Consider the following 19,756-nt stretch of genomic DNA (forward strand, 5'->3'; position numbering starts at 1 on the left):
TCGCTCTCTCCCCCCTCCCTCCGTCTCTTTTCCTGCCTCCCTCTGCACTTTGCGCAGGGCTTCGGCGCTCAGGTCCAAAGTTCAGCAACTTGCTGCACGCGCACAAATAAATATGAACCTTTGAGAATTTGCAGCGCTCCAATGTAAACAGACAGCCGGGGTCCCCTTATCAGCGCTATCTCATGGACTCCTGGGGGGGCGAAAGCGCTTCCTCGGGACTTGCTTAAAAAAAAATTCGGCGTGGAGCACCAGCTGATGGGACCATTGTCTTTGCCACTCGGGTGACGGTGGGTGCCTGGAGCCGGCGAGCCGGGCATGGTACAAGGGCTGGGACGGCGGAGGCTATAGTCGAGCGTGCCCTACCTGAGGGCCAGGTAGCTGGAACATGGCCTCCAGCCTGAGCGGTCTGCAGCAGGAGCTCCTGGCCGCCCTCCTGGAGTCCGGGCTGACCAGGGAGACCCTCACTAAATACCTAAACCAGATGGAGCAGTACGCGTTCTCCAATGATGGGCAGCCGCTGGCCGCCAGCGTCCACCAGACCCACCGGGGGGTCCTCTGTGCCCAGCTCCCCGAGCTAGCCAACGGCCTGGGAGGGACGCCGCTGTCGGGGGATGAGAGCTCGGACGACGGCGAGGACTTTGCCCCACCTATCCTGAAGGAACTCGAAAACCTGAGCCCGGAGGAGGCCGCCCACCAGAAGGCGGTGGTGGAAGGACTCTTACAGTAAGGACCTTCCTTCCTTGTCTCTCTCAGCGCTCTCTTTGGCTCTCAACAGCCTCTTGCCCCCCTCTTGCTTGCTGTTGGGGACCTCTTTCTAATATTGCATCAGTGGATTCATCTTGAGGTATAGCTAGAGCCCCGCGTCCTCCATGTCCCACAGTCCAGAAACCCACCTTACTTCTTGGTCAACTGGTTATCTCCTGAGGTTACCCCCGCCCGGCCTTCCAGACGCAGGGTTCCCTCTCTTGTGTCCTTGTTGACAGCCCTAGACCAAGACACCCCCAAGATCAGCCTCATGGTAGACCACTCTGCCCCACAACCTGCTTGGATCAGGAACTATACAAGAACCATCCTTGCAAGGCCAGCCATGGAAGTTCTACCAAGACAACCTTGCCCGAGATGTTGTGGCCAAAGCCCCAGACCGTACAAACGTACTCTCCAAATAAAATTGCCCCTATATAGTCCTCTGTCCTCATCCACAATGACTATATAGTCCCCTGTCCTCATCCACAAACATCTTAGGCTTTGGCGCATTAACCTAACATAGGGACATGTCCATTCACGCTAGTGATAGCACATGCCAAGTCAGACTCCTTGAAACCTCTGTATTGTTTGGAAACACTCTCTGAACTCACAAGAGCACTTCAATGCCTTACCAAAGACAGACAGTGTGCTATACAAATGCCAATAAGAAGACACACTGTTGGCCTAGTAGATAGAAGGACAAGGCCTGCAGATGAGTAACAGAGGAGAAGAACCGCAGGCATGAATGATCACATACTAATTTTAGCAAAAATGTCAGCTTCTTTGGCCACCAACCTTCTTCACCTATGGGGAGGGGTGCACGGGAGCAGTGCTCGCGAGACCACCTCTGCTACAAACTCAGGGCTAGCCCTAAAGGACTGGCAGAAGGATCGAGGGAGCAAGAGAAAGGCCATCAAATGACCCTTTCCCACAACAAATCATATGCAAAATCCCATTTCAATACTAGAAAGAAAGGTAAATGTCAGAAGTTAACTTCCCAGAGACTTGGGCAAGATAGCAACTTTTGCCACTTCCTGGACATCAGGTGAGGGCTGAGGGGCTAGTAGAGAGAGATTAACTCCTCAGTCACGGCCACAAAATAGAGAATTCTGCGTAAAAGGACTTGCCACCGCTCCCTGGCCTCAATCTTTCTGGCACGCCAGCTCTCAATGGTCGTCTCTCTACAGCGTTCTTTCCCCCCCTACTTCCCTCCATTCACCCCTCATGTCTTCTCCTCACCTTCTCTCTCACCTTTCCATCTATGTGCAGCCCACCGCCTCCGCCTCTGCTCTCGGTCCCTCTTGCCTTCGTCTCTCTGGAGACTGTTCAAGCCCATTGGGTCCGCTGCAGCCCCAGGCAGACCTGGGCTGGTTACTAATTATCCAGGTGCCTTATAATTTCTGTTTTGTTGTCTTGTAAATTTATAAACCGAAAAACCCTGGGAGCAATGTGATCATTAACTTCTGATGATTAATGAGGTGCGTCTCTGACTGATGGGTCATAGAGACAAGCGCGAGGACAGCTCTCCGAGCACCTGGTCTGTCTGTCGGTAAAACACGACCTTGGCGCTGTAAAGGGTCTTTGCTATTGGGGCTCAGAGGAGCTCTTATCATATCTGGGGGTCAATCAATAGAGTTAATGGAGGATTCTATTGACATAGGATCTGGAGTTTATGGTGTGGAATTAAGGTTTTCTCAATCTACTACCTTGTGTGTCTAGAAATAGCACCAATGTAGGGTGTTCTTCTGGGGTCTTCCAATTGTAAGACGTAGGAGCTTGGGGTCTATCGCCGTAGCCAATAGAGGATTGGGCTACGGGGTCCTCTCAAAGCAAGGTCTGGGCCGATATCCATACAGTCTATTGAAAAATGTGGCCTGGAGTTCCTCTCAATGAAGGATCTGGAGAGTCAAGAAAGGGTGTAGCTCAGGGACCTCTCATTGTAGGATATAGGCTTTGGAAAACTATCAATCTAGGGTGTGCTTCTGAGTTCTTTTTGTAGGGTGAAGGATTTTTGGGTCTATCACAGCAGCCAATAGAGGGTTGGGCTATGGGGTCTTCCCATTATAGGATGTAGGCTGTGGAGTGCTATCAATATAGGGAATGTAGGGTGTCGTTCTTGGGTCTCCCTATTTTAGGGTGAAGGATCTTTGGGTCTATCACTGCAGCCAATAGCGGGTTGAGCTATGGGGTCTTCACATTATAGGATGTAGGCTGTGGAGCGCTATCAATATAGTGAATGTAGGGTGTGGTTTTTGGGTTTCCCTATTTTAGGGTGAAGGATCTTTGGGTCTATCACAGCAGCCAATAGAGGGTTGGGCTATGGGGTCTTCCCATTATAGGATGTAGGCTGTGGAGCGCTATCAATATAGGGAATGTCGGGTGAGGTTCTTGGGTCTCCTTATAGCATGATTTAAGATCTGGGCCACCACAATAATAAAAGGAGGATACAGCTATGGATCCCTCTCAATGTAGGATCTGCGTATTCTGTCAATAGAGTCCATACAGGGCAGGGCTACGGGGTCTTTTTATTGTAGGATTTGGGAGTCTTTCAATATAGTCAGAGTAGATGTGGCTCTAGAGTAGAGCACTCTCCATGTAGGATGTGGGATTTGAGGAGGGGGTCTATCAATATAGTTACTTTAGGATATCGATCTGGGGTCCTCTCAGTGTAGGATGTAGGCTCTGGGTGGTCTCTCAAAATTGTGAATTTGGGTTGTGGTTTTGGGGTCTCACGTTGTGGAATGTAGGATATGAAGGGTCTTTCGATACAGTAAATGTACAGAGTGGGTCTAGGGTCCTCCAATTGTGGGTTAGATCTGGGGAGCCACATCAATAGTAAATGTAGCATGTTGGTTAAGAGTCTTCTTATTGTATGTAGGACATTGAAGGCCTTTTTATTATAGTTAATGTGACTCCAGTGTTCTCTCATTGTATGTAAGATTTGTATTTCTAATCAATATAATCAATGAAGAATATGATGCAGAGGTGCTCTTATTGTAGGGTGTAGGATCAAGAATGTTTATCAATATAGTCTATTTAAAGTGAGGACCTAAGGTCCACTCGTAAATCTGGGGAGTCCTATTATTATGGTCAATGTAGGATGTTGCTAGGAGGGACTGTCATTGTAGGTTGAAGGATCCAGGGGGGTCTTCCTTTGTGAGTTATATGCCTCCGGTGTCTTCCTAGGGTGGAATCAGTGAACGGGTAATAGGATATAATGACGTTCATATGTGCCGTCTTTGATAGGTTGGGGGCTTGGGAAGCCGGTCATGACAGGATAGATGCTGAGCGCAGGCTTTGTGGTTCTCTTTGCTGAATGCAGGTTTCTCATGCATGTCTTTACAGGGTGACAGCTGTAGGGTATCTATAGCAGGCCACAAGGATTTGTCTTTATTGTACAGGAGGTGGAGAATGTAATTATGGGCGCTTGTTGAGGGTTGTTTGGAGCTGATTCACTGACGCAGTCCATCACTACAAAGTGTAGGCTGCATAGGTTTATATGTGTTGATGGCTGACTGAGTCTATCCCTGGAGGCAAGGGAAGAGGCTGTAGAGAACCACCCATACAAGATAATATGTTGGTCTGTATCAATAAATTATAAATGCTGCAGCGCTCTCTTTACATGATACAAGTTGGATAGGACTATGGAGTTTGGAAATGATGGGTAGTCAGATTTTGGAATCTGGTTAGAGGCGTGGTATAAACTCTGATTATTGGCTGTAGATTTAACGGAAAGGGGTCTCATTGAGGAATAGAGGTTAGAGGTAGTGTGTGGTCTGAGCACAGAATGGAGACTGAAGGAAGAATTCATGGATGATGGTTGGATAGAATGTGGTCTGATTTTAGGACTGAATTTGGAGATGGCAGGTGGTCAACTGGAAGAAATGGGTGGAGGAAGGAGATGGAGTGGTCATGGATAAAAGGATAAAGGCTTAGGTGGTGTGTGGTCTTATTTGATTGCATATAGGGTGAGAGGGTGTGTGGTTTCAGTTTATTGAGTGCAGTTTGAGATGATGGGTGGTCTCCGTTAATCGAGTACAGGTTGAGATTGTGAGTGGTTTCAGTTTACTGGATACAAGTTGAGATGGTGTGCGGTCTCAGTTTAATGAGTACACATTGAGTTGATATGTGATCTCAGTTTAATGAGTATACGTTGAGATGTTATGTGATCTCAGTTTAACGAGTACAAGTTGAGATGGTGTGTGGTCTCAGTTTAACGAGTACAAGTTGAGATGGTGTGTGGTCTCAGTTTAACGAGTAAAGGTTGAGATGCTGTGTGGTCTCAGTTTAACGAGTACAAGTTGAGATGGCATGTTGTTTCAATTTACTGGATACAAGTTGAGATGGTATGTAGTCATGGTTTAACGAGTACAAGTTGAGATGGAATGTGATCTCAGTTTAATGAGTACAAGTTGAGATGATGGGTGGTCTCAGTTTAACGAGTACAAGTTGAGATGGTGTGTGGTCTCAGTTTAACGAGTACAAGTTGAGATGGTGTGTGGTCTCAGTTTAACGAGTAAAGGTTGAGATGCTGTGTGGTCTCAGTTTAACGAGTACAAGTTGAGATGGCATGTTGTTTCAATTTACTGGATACAAGTTGAGATGGTATGTAGTCATGGTTTAACGAGTACAAGTTGAGATGGAATGTGATCTCAGTTTAATGAGTACAAGTTGAGATGATGGGTGGTCTCAGTTTAACGAGTACAAGTTGAGATGGTGTGTGGTCTCAGTTTAACGAGTACAAGTTGAGATGGTGTGTGGTCTCAGTTTAACGAGTAAAGGTTGAGATGCTGTGTGGTCTCAGTTTAACGAGTACAAGTTGAGATGGCATGTTGTTTCAATTTACTGGATACAAGTTGAGATGGTATGTAGTCATGGTTTAACGAGTACAAGTTGAGATGGAATGTGATCTCAGTTTAATGAGTACAAGTTGAGATGATGGGTGGTCTCAGTTTAACGAGTACAAGTTGAGATGGAATGTGGTCTCAGTTTAATGAGTACACATTGAGTTGGAATGTGATCTCAGTTTAATGAGTATACGTTGAGATGGCGTGTGGTATCAGTTTAACGAGTACAAGTTGAGATGGTATGTTGTTTCAATTTACTGGATACAAGTTGAGATGCTGTGTGGTCTCAGTTTAACGACTACAAGTTGAAATGGTATGTGGTTTCAATTTACTGGATACAAGTTGAGATGGCGTGTGGTCTCAGTTTAACGAGTACAAGTTGAAATGGTATGTGGTTTCAATTTACTGGATACAAGTTGAGATGGAATGTGGTCTCAGTTTAATGAGTATACGTTGAGATGGCGTGTGGTCTCAGTTTAACGAGTACAAGTTGAGATGGTGTGTAGTCTCAGTTTAACGAGTACAAGTTGAGATGGTGTGTAGTCTCAGTTTAACGAGTACACGTTGAGGTGGTGTGTGGTCTCAGTTTAACGAGTACAAGTTGAGATGGTGTGTAGTCTCAGTTTAACGAGTACACGTTGAGATGGCGTGTGGTCTCAGTTTAACGAGTACAAGTTGAGATGGTGTGTAGTCTCAGTTTAACGAGTACAAGTTGAGATGGTGTGTAGTCTCAGTTTAACGAGTACACGTTGAGGTGGTGTGTGGTCTGAGATATATTAAATACAGGTTGAGATGGTGCGTAACCTCTACATGGAATACCAGCTCCATGGCGATGGTGTGTGGCTTCTGATTACTGAATAAAGGATGAGATGGTGTGTGGCCTCTAATTATACGGGTTCTATTGAAATTGCATCTGATGGTGTATCTTTGGACAGAGATTATGACTGTGGGATTTCTGATTATAGGGCGAATGTTGGAGAGGTGGGATCGCACTGATTGGTAAAAGGAGCAGATGTGGCACGGATACACACTCTCTACTTTGTGATGGACAACATTGCTGGAGGTTACCTCACAGAATGAATTAATGTTTAAGTACATAGCATTGCCCTTCCACTCCTAACCAACTCCTTGCCCATTCTCTAGGCCTGTCCACGTTCCTGGGTTCTGCATGTTACAAATCATGTAAAATGTACAGAGGCTCACTGCAGACCATAAACATGAATAGATGTATGACATTACAATGCATGCGTTTACCACGCATGCCTTTACAACGCGGTTTTTACCAGGCAAACCTTTACAACGCATAGCGCTTTGGGGTGCTGGATAGTGAAGAGTTTAATTTACTATTCCAACTCCAGTCCCCGTGGACACTAGGGAAGGTGTTGGATAGTAAATTAAACGTATTCCCTATTCTAGAGCGCCCCCCAGCGCAATGCGTTGTAATGGTTTGCGTTGTAAAAGTTGTGTCGTAAAGGCACTGCGTGGTAAAAGTTGCGTTGTAAAGGATGTTTCCCACATGAATATATTGGTCAGGGGTAATCCCGGCATTGACTGACACTCTTTAGTGCATGCACCCACACACAAACACAAACCACTTCATATCACATGCAGACCCACAATCATCACATGCACACACACGTCACATGTAGACATGCACGCACCGCGACATGACATACTGTAACACTCGCACAGACATCACATCAAGAGACGTGTGCAAACACACAGCACATACGTTTCAGACACATGCCTGCCTACCCATTACTCATACAATCAGATACATCATATAACAAGCAGTCCTGCATGGACCTTTCCAAAAGGTTCGCGTGATTGATACATGTGAAGACAAACATCCACAAAGAGCCAGTACAAAAAGAATAAAAATACACTCACACCCTGAGCTATACAAAACCAAAGACAAATAAGGGAACTCATATGCACTATGAGGGATCGTCTGTGCCCACTCATTACATGCATGCACATACTGACCATGCATAAACTTGCATGTTTCACAACTGTGAACACAGAAATTTACAAATGACCAAAAGCAAATTTAACGGTAACAAATAAACCAGAAAGATTCGCATCAGACACAAAGAACCCACTAACAAAGCTGCACTATCGGAAAAATACACCCGCGCAACCAGACAGAAACATGTGCACAACAGCATGCATAACAACCAAGCACACACGATCACACGTTCTAATACTGGGAAGGACACGGATTCAGGACGCAGCCGTGTCCAGAAGCATACAAAAAGAAGCATAGGGACACATACAACCCACACGTATGCCCACGCATGTATCTGTACAGGTGCACCTCCCCCTAGACTTGTCAGAGAAATAGCCAGTTAAATTCAGACACAAAATAAGAGTTTGACCCTTTACGTCCACCAAAAAAGTGCATGCAGACACCTAGGCCAACGCTCCTTTAGTTCTACTCAAGCACAAACCTCCCCAGGTGTTTATATATCTCCACACACACAAAAACGTACACGGGGACACGCACACACCGAGGACAGAATATTTCCGTCCGACTGCACGCCTAAGCACAAACTCCCTCTCCCCACCCCCCGCACCGAGGCCCACGAAGTTTCATTCACACCTTCACCACACCCGGAGCCATAAATCCACATTAAATGTCTGACATGGGTTCACTGGAATCTAGACACGCACGTATGCACTTTTCAGCATGATTCCTGGCACAAGCATCACACGTCCCTGCACGCACACAGATAACACCAGTCACCCTCGACACACCCAGGCGGGGTGTGGGCACCAATGCCACGCACTGCATTCATAACCTCGCACACTCACCGCTCCTATGAAGATTTGTTCACATCTAAAGTTCAGATTTAGGCATTTTCTGATAATAGGCAGTGTTGAAAGTGTGCACATATAAGATATAAGTCATCCCTATGCTTCCACGTGCTGCCATCTGGCTGAGGCCGAGTATGAAAAGGAAGAGACTAGATCTGCAGACGTCACAAAGGATGCATTCACATTTATTCCATCCAATCTATATCATCCGTTGTTGCCAAAGCATCCACACCTCCCTCCCAGCATCTTGCCCCCACATTCGTTTCCCACCTACTTTCTTTCTCCCCATTGCCTTAATCCATTCTCCATGCAAAAGTGAACCCCCTAACCCTAGTAGATGCACTTACCTCTTCTGGTCCATGAATAATTCCTGATTCCTGGCTTGTCGGCTTTCAAAAGATCCCAAATCCCAGTTTCCATAGGGCGAATGTCTTCGGAACAGCCGTAGTTTGGGACCAGCTTATGAGCAAACATCTCACTGCCCAGCTTGTGGAAGAAGAACCATGATAGTCGTCCTCACCATGTTTTGGTAGACGGTGTTGGTGGATCAGCCCATCTCAACCATAGGTCTCAAGTCCTGCACACCCAGGCCATGGACGGCGACAGAGATGGCCACGTCCAGGCTGGCCTCTCCACTTTCCGCCTCCGGCTCTCTCGCTTGGGCTTTCATTAACGTTCCCAACTCGATATTTACTTTCCATTTAAATTTCAGATCTCGCTATAAATTATCAACCAGGGCCTTGTTCAGTTGGAGTTTATAACTAACTACCCGGGTTACTTATTGTTCAGGTAACAAAAGGGAGGTGAGAACGCCCTTAAAAAGTCACCTGAAACGGGAAGGAGAACCTGGAGGGAGAGATTTCAGTATCACCAGTAAAGGCAGAGCTGGACGTCAAGATCGCGGAGGGCCGGCCACCGATTGTGGCTGGAAGGTCATGGAAGGGTAGAGGGAGCCAGCTGAGGCGGCTCTCAGGCTCTTTCCACAGTGCTTTGATCACTGCCTTCTCTTAACACGCAAACCTTCCACTGTCTTTACTTTTAACCATAGGTCTGAGCATTGGTTTTCACCTATATCTGTGAAGGTTATTTTTAAATTACTTTTGTCTCCACTCCCCCTGTTGGGAAAGTTTTTGAGGACCTTACCACTTCTTCTGTGATAAATAACATTTTCTCCTTTAAATCATGGGCTCTCCAATCCCAGATCTTTATTTAGTAGTACAGCCTTTTAGACCTCTTTCATTGAAAAATGCTTACCTATTGTCCTATGTTTATTTTCCAGCCAGGATGTCACACTTGCTTGTGTGTATTTCCTGTCACCCCCACATCCCCTTTAAATGCTGCTATGATTCATAAATCCACTTATTTTTGTAAGTTTCACCGTTTCTCCACCTTCCTTCTCAGATTCTCTTGTTTAACTCCGACCTTAAATGCACAATGCATTTCTGTGCTAACTTTGCTGGATACTATAAAAAAGAAAAAACATGTTAATGGGTTCTGAAAAACAGAAAGATCGAAATCTTGCCCTGGGGTAGAACTGGAACATTGCAAACATATTTAATTATATTCAGGTTATACATTCTATTTCACACATCCAAAAGAAGGCATATCACATCTCACAGGACACTAGACCATCACATGGAAGCCACACTCAACTTTCCACATCCAGTCTGTCCATGGAATCCACGCGGCATGTTAACACAACAACTTGTCTGTGAAATTATAGTGCAACCCAAGACAACACAACTTGTCTATGAAACCTGTGCTGCTACTCTCTACAACTCAATATGTCTATGGAATCCACACTGCATCTCAATACAGACAGTATTAAAGTATATTTTAAAGTACACAACCCAACCCAACAATTCTACAACTCAAATAGTCAATCGGACCAACATTGAATCTTAACACAACACAAACTGTGAATGGAACGCGCCCTTCATGTAAGCAGAATACAACATGTCTGTGACACCAACACAACACAGCACATCCATGAAATCTATACTGCATCTCTCTACAAGTCACAAAGGCCTTTGAACGTATGCTGCATCTCAACACACCTATTATGTGGTTTTCACAATACACAGCTAAATAAATTCCTCAACACCCAACACCAATAAGCTATTGTACATATAATCGATTGCAACACAATACAACCTGTCAATGTATCCCACATCATATCTCAACACAACACACCTTGTCCTTGTAATCCACAATACAGCGCAACACAATACAGCCTGCCCATGAAATAATCTGCGCTGAATCTCAGCACAATACAACCTGTCAATAGAACCCACATCCTATCTTAGCTCAACACACCCGTTCATGACATCCAAACTGCATCTCAACACTGCCCAACATTTTTATTGAACCCATTCTGCATCTCACTACAACACAACCTGTCCATGGAACCCCATTGTATCTCAACACAGAAAAGCCAGACAATTGAATTCCAAATGCATCTCAACACAAACAAAGTTGCCCATGGGGCTCTTACTGCCTCACAACACAACACAACCTGCCACCTGAATCCATACTGCATCCTAACACATTACAACCTGTCCATAAAATCCATACTGCACTTCTACACAGCCTTTCTATGAAATCGACAGTGTATATCAATATAACCAGTCCACAATGCACCTCATCACAACACAGCTTGTCCATGTCCTTAAAGCACACACACTGCAAACAGGCAGTCATATTACTTAAAGCTTGAATACAACGCCCGCGCTGCCTCTCAGCACAACACCGCCTGCACATGGAATCCACAATGCATCTCTCTACAACCAAACCAATACATGGATTCCACATTGTATCTCTCTACAACCAAACCAGTTACATGGATTCCACAATGCATAACCCAAGCTGCCTTGAGCCCACCCTGTCTCTCTTGAACCTTTGTGGCACTGCACCATCACACTGTTGAAGTACCCGGAACACACGCTGCATTCCATCTTAACATACATTGCTGATCAAGAACAACACTGCATTCACATTGTCCACCAGTTTTATTAAGTAGAACATATCAGCATCACGACCAAACACAAAACCAAAGTTATACAAGTGTGTACTGTATTCCAAGGCAAGGCCATCCTATGCAATACAAGAGCAATCGCCTTTTACTACATACAAAATCCATCTTAACACAACAGGACACAGTCAGCACATGAAGCACACAATAGCTGAACTAGGTAGCAAAACCCACATGGCATCACAAGCCCGCATAACCGCAACGACTATGGCGTTCCCTCCCCACCAACACAATAGCCTGGCTGCCAGATTCAGAGTCGGACAGACCAATGTTTGAAGAGGGCAGAGACTACCCTGTCTCCACCATGGTCAAGCCCCTCCGAGCGCCCAATGGAGTAAGGGCCATCCGGAGTTTGGCTGTATGTCCGCCATTTTAATTTATATGGGCAGACATACAGCTGTTTTACAATGCCCATCACAGCCAGGAAAAACCTGGCGGTACGGCGCATTGAAAAGGGCTCACTGACCCCCTCGCCAGGGGGCAGTTCCTGCCAATGCTAGAAATGATCGCAGGACCGGCGTAAATTACAAAATTTTGGCGGCGGCACCTCCGTTGAGGCAATGGGGTAATTTACTCTGTCGCCCTGGAGGAGAGCGGGCTACCCACCAAATTATAAATCAGGCCCCAAATCAATTATGTGGGTGAGTACTGTGTTTAAAGACAAGACTCATCCTATACAACACATAACCAAGCTTATTTTTACAGCTGATATACAATTCAACTAAACACTGTCATTGCATGGCACCACACTGCATCTTGGAAGAGCTCAACTAGCTAATGAAAACCACACTGCATCTTGATAAAAGGCCAAACTAGTTGATGAAACCAACAGAGCATCTCTAACCAAGCCATAGTCCACGAAACGTGCAGAGCATTCACGTACTCCGCAATCACACAAACGAATCCCTACAGACATGTGAATCGACACCTATTCCATATCTAAACCCAGTTTTTACACCTTAGTGTTACAACGGGCACCCAGTGCATTACAACACAGTGCAACACTACGTCAGCTTAAGAGATGCACACCACATCCCTATATAGGGCTTTACCATCCCACAGAACGTAAAGTGTATCTCAAAATGAATAAAACGAATCCAGAGAACTGTCACTGCTTCTCACAACAATCCATGACCCATATACATTACAGTACTTGTCAAAGCTAAGATCAAACCAGAACTCAGTACAGTACACTTACCCGAGCCACAGTACCCTTTCACACTACAGCCAGTCAGGAACTGTCCTGCATAGCAAGCTGTCAGGCAGCAGTGGGCGATTAGACAACACATTTGGTCAGATGTGCAAAGGCCTTTTGCACTTCTGAATGGGCCAATCACAATTTTGCCACGTTAAGAAATGAAAAAACAGCCTTTTATTATGTAGAAAGGCCATGTAAGGAATCGCAAAATGCGATTTCTACCCAGTTGAAATTGCATTTTGTGATTTCCTAAATAGCAAATGGCAAACAGGGTTTTCCCATTTGCGATTTCCTAGCACATGTACAAAGCATTTCCTAAATGCAAAATGAGCATTTAGGAAATGCAATTACCATTGACTCAAAGCTGATGGTAACCATGCGCAATTTAAAGAAAGCACCCAAGATGCTTTTTTTTAAAGTGCTATAAAGCACACACATGCCCCCATGGGTATATGCGTGCTCTACATGTGCACCACTATTTTTGGGGTGAATTACGAGGTGCCCTATGTCCATAGCTAGCCTTGGTTTAGTATTTCCAAAACAGCGATTCCCTAATTGAAAATCGCTGTTTTGGAAATGCAAAACCAGCCCATTGGTACTAATGGCGTCGGATTTCCTAATTGCGATTTTCTAATAGCAATTCCTACTCTATATTTAGGAAATGCAAAATTGCATGTTCGTACATCTGGCCCCTCATCACCAGGGACTCCTATTCTAGTACTGGGCCTTTATTCAATAACCTAATGTGTCCCAGGAGTTTCAGTCTTCGTTAGTTCAGTTAAACCATTCGACTAAAACTTCAGGTCAGAAGGTTTTAAAAAACAAAGCCCATTCATGGTGCATGGAGTGTTATGGGGTCATCTGCAAATGCTACACAACTAATCAAAAGAACTAGAGTTGCATCACAACATCCATCCATTTCAAAGTGTCAAACTGCACCTAAAACACACAACTAGTTTGCAAATCCAGCACGGCACTACAGTAGGAGACCCAGCAAGTCATTGCGATGAATTCACTACTACCTATGGCATTACTACCTAATACAGTTTCTATTGTTTATGATCTAAATTGTATATGTTCAAATAGATTCCTAACTAATGCATCACAGCAAACCACTCCCAGTAGACACAATACACATTATCGAACAACGGCGGGTGTCTTCATAGTCCCTGTGCTTCGAAAGCACTGATCCAGCTGTCCAGAATATTGCATCTCATAGTAAGTCCAAAAGAGTCTATAGAACGTTAGATGCCTTTGATCACAACCCCTGCAGAGTCCACCATTCCCTTGATGATGTGAGAATAAAAACCAATCAGTCTACACAGGCCACACTGCACATTCTAGACCCTCCACCCTCAGTCAGTCAGTTGCTTCTCAGCACAACTTATCCCTATACAATATTATCCACACTGTTAATCAAGCACACCTAATCAGGTGTTTTTTTGTGAATTTTGTACTGAAAATTCACAGTGGCACAGTCTCTGCTGGTGAATTCCAAGCGTTGATCCAGCATGCCTCATTTCACTGTTCTCTTCTTTAATATTTGATATGATTTATGGCTCCTCCTTTCCTTGCAGAGCTCTGCCGGTACGTGTTTTTGTTTGGTCTGATTTCCCGACCTGCATGGTTCTGTCATGCACACCAACAGGCAGGGCTCAACAGGCTTTAGTTCTCTTTCTGAGTTGCGAGTGCAGCACCTGCCACTGTTTCCTGAATCCACATGATAAATGCTCACAAGGAGCTACCAGCATGGTACTCACCAGCACCACCACTAATGCAGCTCAGTGTCAACGTCCACACAACTTACATAACTCACTTGAAAGAGCCAACCAACATACACAATTCACACTGCATCTTCACAGAAAACCCACCTGTCAACAAAACTCACTCTACCTCTCCACCAACACTGAACAACTGGATAACCCACATGATATGATCTCCTGAGAAGATCTAATCAGTCCATACCCCCCTCTACATGGAGAAGACCCATTGCATCCATATAACTCGCAAAACATCACCACGACGTTTGCACCAAGGCTACAGTACTCACATTACATCATAATGGAAGGTCAAAGTAATCCACATGCCTCAGACGAACGCTATATCTTCATGAAAGACAAGCCTACATATTTCGCACCAAGCATACATTTTGGACCTAATCAGCATCCCAAACTCACAAAACATGTCCTTACTGTTCACATTACATTTTAATGGAACACTTGAGCAACTGACATAACTTGCATTGCATTTCTGCAGGAACCCCAATCACAACACATAGCTTACCACATGACTAACATTATTTCTCCAAGGAAGACCCAACCACACCAATAACACTATGTCTCAACTTACGAACCAGCAAAGGATAGTCAGAAATCAAATCTCAACACAAAACCCAACCAGTTCATAGGCACCAAATTACAAAATAGTATTACACCCAATCAGGTTAGACTACATAATATCTCAAAATGCCAAAAGTTATTTAGGAGCATATATTTAACCTCCTACCAGACACTCTTGATTGCATTGCACTTTAACACAAAACCCATCTAGTCCGCAAACCCACGGTACATATCTTCACAAACACCCGATCCAATGGATGAAGGATATATCTCATTAAAAAAGAACAGCCCAACACAGCGGCACCTGCCACTGTGTAGTTATATTTAGGGCCTAGTTACCATAGAAATAGCATTTTTTGATTTGCTAATAATTTTTGTGCTGTTTGATAAATCTTCACAAAACTTTCCAAAAAATAGGTCCACCCACCTAAACCCTTTCCTTGAATGTTCCTTGAATGCACAAGGAGTAAGCTCAGCGTCTTGAAAATAAAAAAAAATAAGGTATAAGGGAGCAGTGTAGGGCTACCCTGACCCCCTGGACCTTGTGGTGGGGGTCCCAGGCGGGGGTACATTTTACAAAAAGAGAAAAAGAAGGGCATGGTGGCCACAATGACTCCAGAGGGAGTCCAGCGAGACTGGAAAATCTTTTTTTTTCAATTGGCTGTTGTGAGTGTCTGTGTTGGGTTGGCCGAATACAGATGTTTGGCCCGGCGGCTAACCCTTGCTGCTACGGCCAAACGTACATGATGGAGGGTTGGCTACCAATGTGGGGGGGGGGGGTTGAGAGCAGGACCTGGCTGCAGGCGAGGCCCTGCAGCTACCCCTGGGCTACACACGGCCAAAGGCACATTGCAATCTCACACAGGACGTGGCCAGTCCACCCAACCCATTTTGCACCTCAACACAAAAAGAGAAAAGTCAAGATAATCCATAGTGCACCCCAACCAAGATTCAGTTCACATAACTCTTTCCATCATAACACAAGAGTAAACCTAGTCTATCAAACCCATATTGCACCTCAAACCAAAACAAAACCAGTCCACACAACCCTTACTCCATGTTCTCTCAAGGCCAAACTAGTCCACAGATCTTTTGTTCGGACACTCAACTCAACCAGTCTCGATTAGTCAGACTGCATCGCAACACAACTCCAATTCATTCCAAAGTACCTTCCCATATTATTCTATCAGAGCCAATGTAAAAGACTCACCCTACATCTCATATGGGAACCAACCAACCCAGACACAACACACAACAAGAAAGAGATAGCCATTGCCACTTCTTAACACAGCATCCAACAACTATGGGCTCATTAAAGGCACAGATGCAAGAAGTGTGCATAAGTCCCTTTTGGCCCACAAACCTCACACTGCTGTTCTGCCCAATGATTTCCAATCATCTACACTATATCACAAAATGTTATGCACTTCTCTTTAAAGAACACTACATCATGATGTAGTCTACTTTTGCTCTCTGAAACCAGCAACCCATCTTGTCACATATTGACTGTGTCTTTCATCACATACAGCACTCCGCAGCCTTTCGGACGGATTCTCAACACAGAAATACCCCATACATACAAAATGTAAGTACTGAAGTCAACACTCTGTATGCCAAACAACATCCACTCAGTGCAAACAGTTGTCACTGTTTTGTCAAGTTGCTTCACAACACTCCATCCATCCCCCATTACCTAAAACCTCCATGACACGACCTGGAATTAACCCACCTAAAAACACCGGTAACACCAGCAACCTAATAAAATCACCCTATCGCCTCAATGTTCCTACCACGGTTTCTTCGTTCACCTCTACACCTTATGTAGCTCAACCAGTAGTAGTCATGGTGCGCTATTTCTATGTCTTTTGTGGGATGGAACCCTTGAATCTGCCATGGGTGTATGTCACTGCTCTAGGCTATAGGTTACGGATGGGCAATATGGTGGCCAGCTTGTCGTGTACGGACAGACAAACAGAACTACTGTTATCATATAACCTAACACCTGCAGCATCAGCGATAGATTTTATGAACCAACAAACGCCCTCCTGCCTCCATCAGAAAAACATGGGGTGGGTGTTCAGTCTGCTCCCCCCATTCCGTGCTCTGCTCTTTCTTCCTGCCTTCCCCCACTTCTAGGAACAGGAACAGATGACATTGTTTGCGTTTAAAAAACAGAGGCAGACTTTGGCCTCAAATTAGCACCTTATCTCTGTAACTGTTCACAACCTCTGAGAGTCAATAAAGCAGAAAGATAGAGCCAAAGGGGCGGAGACAGAGTGAGGGCAGCAAGGACAGGGCCAGAGACAGGTTGGGTAACAGGTGGAGCACAGGGAAAATGGCGTAGAGGGGAACAGAGAATACAAACCCGAGCCAGGCCCAGAATCCTACTGGGTAAGAAGACCCAGGGCGTGGCTAAACAGAGTCACGTGCGCCCCCTGCTGGCAGCACCTGCAGCTCTAGAATTCTCTACGAGGCCCGCTTTTCTGGGGGTGCAACGTGAAAGTAACTAACTCAGCAAGTCGAGGTGGCTTCGCGCTCCTATTACGGGGCATTTATCCACCGTAAAGAGTGTTTTTATGAGTACAAAAAATTAATAGATAGTTACTCTCAGTTTTTCTACTTTTATTTGAACACATCTAAGGTCCCGATTCACAGAGGACTGCTTCAAAAGTTCATATATGAATGTCGGTGGGTATCGGTCTATGTCTGAGTGCTATTCCAACTTTTTGGGGGATTCACAAAGAATCCGGGAGGTAGGCCTGCACGTGTGCGAAATTCGTGGATATCATTTTTGTAATATAACTTCAAAAAAATTGCTTTTCTTGATTTCCGGAAAGTTTACACGCGTACATCATGCGGTAGTGCATTTGTAGATTTAACTTTGTTTTCCAAAAGGAAATGATTTTCCCTCTGGACCGTCCTATATTTCCCCACAGCCTCCGTTACACGAGGGAACAGCCCCCTACGTGTCCCAACCCGGAAATAGAAAATGCACCTTCCTGGCAAGTTATCCAACATAGTAAACTTAGTTTGCATTTCAAAAATTCCATTTATCCTGATTTTGGGAATGAGTGTTCACCTGCCCAATCCCCGTGGTGCATGCAGCAAAATTTAACGCGAAGACGCATCCAGGGAGGTGCTGTCTGTGTGTGTATGCGTCTGTTCTTTTCTATTCTCTTCTATCCTATGAAGCACTTATAGAGCGCTTAGCGACCCGTGGGCATCCCAGCGCTGATAGTGCGGCACAGAAGCTTCAGAAGGGAGATATTCTGGAATAGCCAGGCTTTGAGCATCTTCTGGAAGTTAAGTAGCTGATTTACAGTCTGTGTGTGTGTTTTTATTTTTAGTTTATTTTATGCGATTTTATATAGCGCGAATATTACCCGAAGGTGTCAGAGCGCTTTACAAAAGAACCAGTTGCGTTACATAAGGACTTTTGATTACATGAGTTACATAAGAGATACAAACAGAAAAAAATTGCAAATGTACAAGGTGTAAAGTCACTCAAGGAAAAGATAAAAACAGGAAAAAATTGCACATGTACAAGTTAAAAGTCACTCAAGGAAGAGATACAAACAGGTAAACTCTAAAATCACATAGGAATGGTAGTAAGTACAAAAGTCTACTACATATACTAGTGGTTAGAGTTCTATATAAACAAATAGTAAATTCACACAGGATTACATTTTAACAGCAATTAGGCTTGGATAATTATATAATACATATTTACATATATATTTAAAGCCCCCCAGCAAAAAGAGAAAAAACGATCAAGTGTCATCAGGAGGAGTCCTGATGGAAGGAGGAAGGGAACAAAGGTCAGACAAAATGGTGGGTCCTCGTGGTGGGTAGAGACGGAGACCATCTCAGGCGGGAACCAAAAAAGTCAGGAAAGTCAAGAATGCAGAACAACACAGAGAGCAGGATTCCATGGAATAGAGTCAGAGGGGAGACGCAGCATAGGAAAGGATTCCTTGGCGAGAGACTGGCTGTTGAGATGGTCCGGAGTTATCATTCGTTTGCCTGCACTTGGGTTTATGTGTTACATCACATGTACCATCAGTGTGTACATAGTTATCACTAAAGGCACTTCTTGCATACAGGTTTCGAGAGAAGACACCCGAGGGGTGATTAACATGGCTTCCTTCACAACAAGTTTCTAATCTGATCAAGCGGTGGGGGAATTCTGAATTTCCATCTGCAAAGTTTTTGGGAGTTTACAAACTTTGCAATGCATGCATGCTTTCTCAGCTATCAAAAACTTAATGGTCAGGTAAAATTCCTGGAAAAAAATAGAGGAAGATTTTTCTCCCACAACATCTAATTTTGTGCCATTTTTTTCCCTACGAAACTTAATTTTGCAGGATTCTTTTCCTCGCAAAGCATACATTTGGGGGATTTTTTTCCACCACCAATTTATTTTCTAAACTTTGCAAAACTTCTGAAAGCTTGCAGAAGATACACCACTAAAATAGGCATCTTCATTTCAAACTGCCCCAGAAAACCACATTTTTGTAAATTGATTGGCGGTGCCTTGGTGTTGCAGGTGCAGATTTGTGGAAGACTACTAAAGAACTGGGGTGCCCAATGTTCTTAAATGTTCCATAATGAAGGATGGTCGCCTAAAACCATTGTATTTCAGTAGGTCTTCTAATCTTGGCTTCAACAGGACCAGCTTCCTCTGTCTAGACCATGTCAACATGGAAACAAACTTACTGTCTTCCCTGTGAGTATCCAGGATAGGAAATGGCACACAATAGCGTTTTAAATACTGCCAGAG

The 19,756-nt window shown here is 44.6% G+C and overlaps 1 protein-coding gene and 1 long non-coding RNA gene across 3 annotated transcripts in view; one reads left to right on the forward strand and one right to left on the reverse strand.

The window, feature by feature from the left end:
- The window catches only part of LOC144792601 (uncharacterized), a 38,970-nt gene extending 29,891 nt beyond the window's left edge, over window positions 1–9,079 (reverse strand). Inside the window, exon 1 of the long non-coding RNA XR_013602587.1 lies at window positions 8,756–9,079. This is a non-coding gene — a long non-coding RNA (uncharacterized LOC144792601). The remainder of the gene's footprint in view (window positions 1–8,755) is intronic.
- Window positions 101–19,756, forward strand: part of HNF1A (HNF1 homeobox A) — an 85,366-nt gene continuing 65,710 nt past the window's right edge. Inside the window, exon 1 of one of the 2 annotated variants that reach the window (XM_078667703.1) lies at window positions 101–723. In XM_078667703.1, the coding sequence (XP_078523829.1) occupies window positions 386–723 (338 nt within the window). In that variant the 5' untranslated portion in view covers window positions 101–385. The remainder of the gene's footprint in view (window positions 724–19,756) is intronic. The other variant, XM_078667702.1, reaches the window with a different exon arrangement.

This window comes from Lissotriton helveticus, chromosome 11 (genome assembly GCF_964261635.1).
Source record: "Lissotriton helveticus chromosome 11, aLisHel1.1, whole genome shotgun sequence".
Classification (NCBI taxonomy): Eukaryota; Metazoa; Chordata; class Amphibia; order Caudata; family Salamandridae; genus Lissotriton; species Lissotriton helveticus.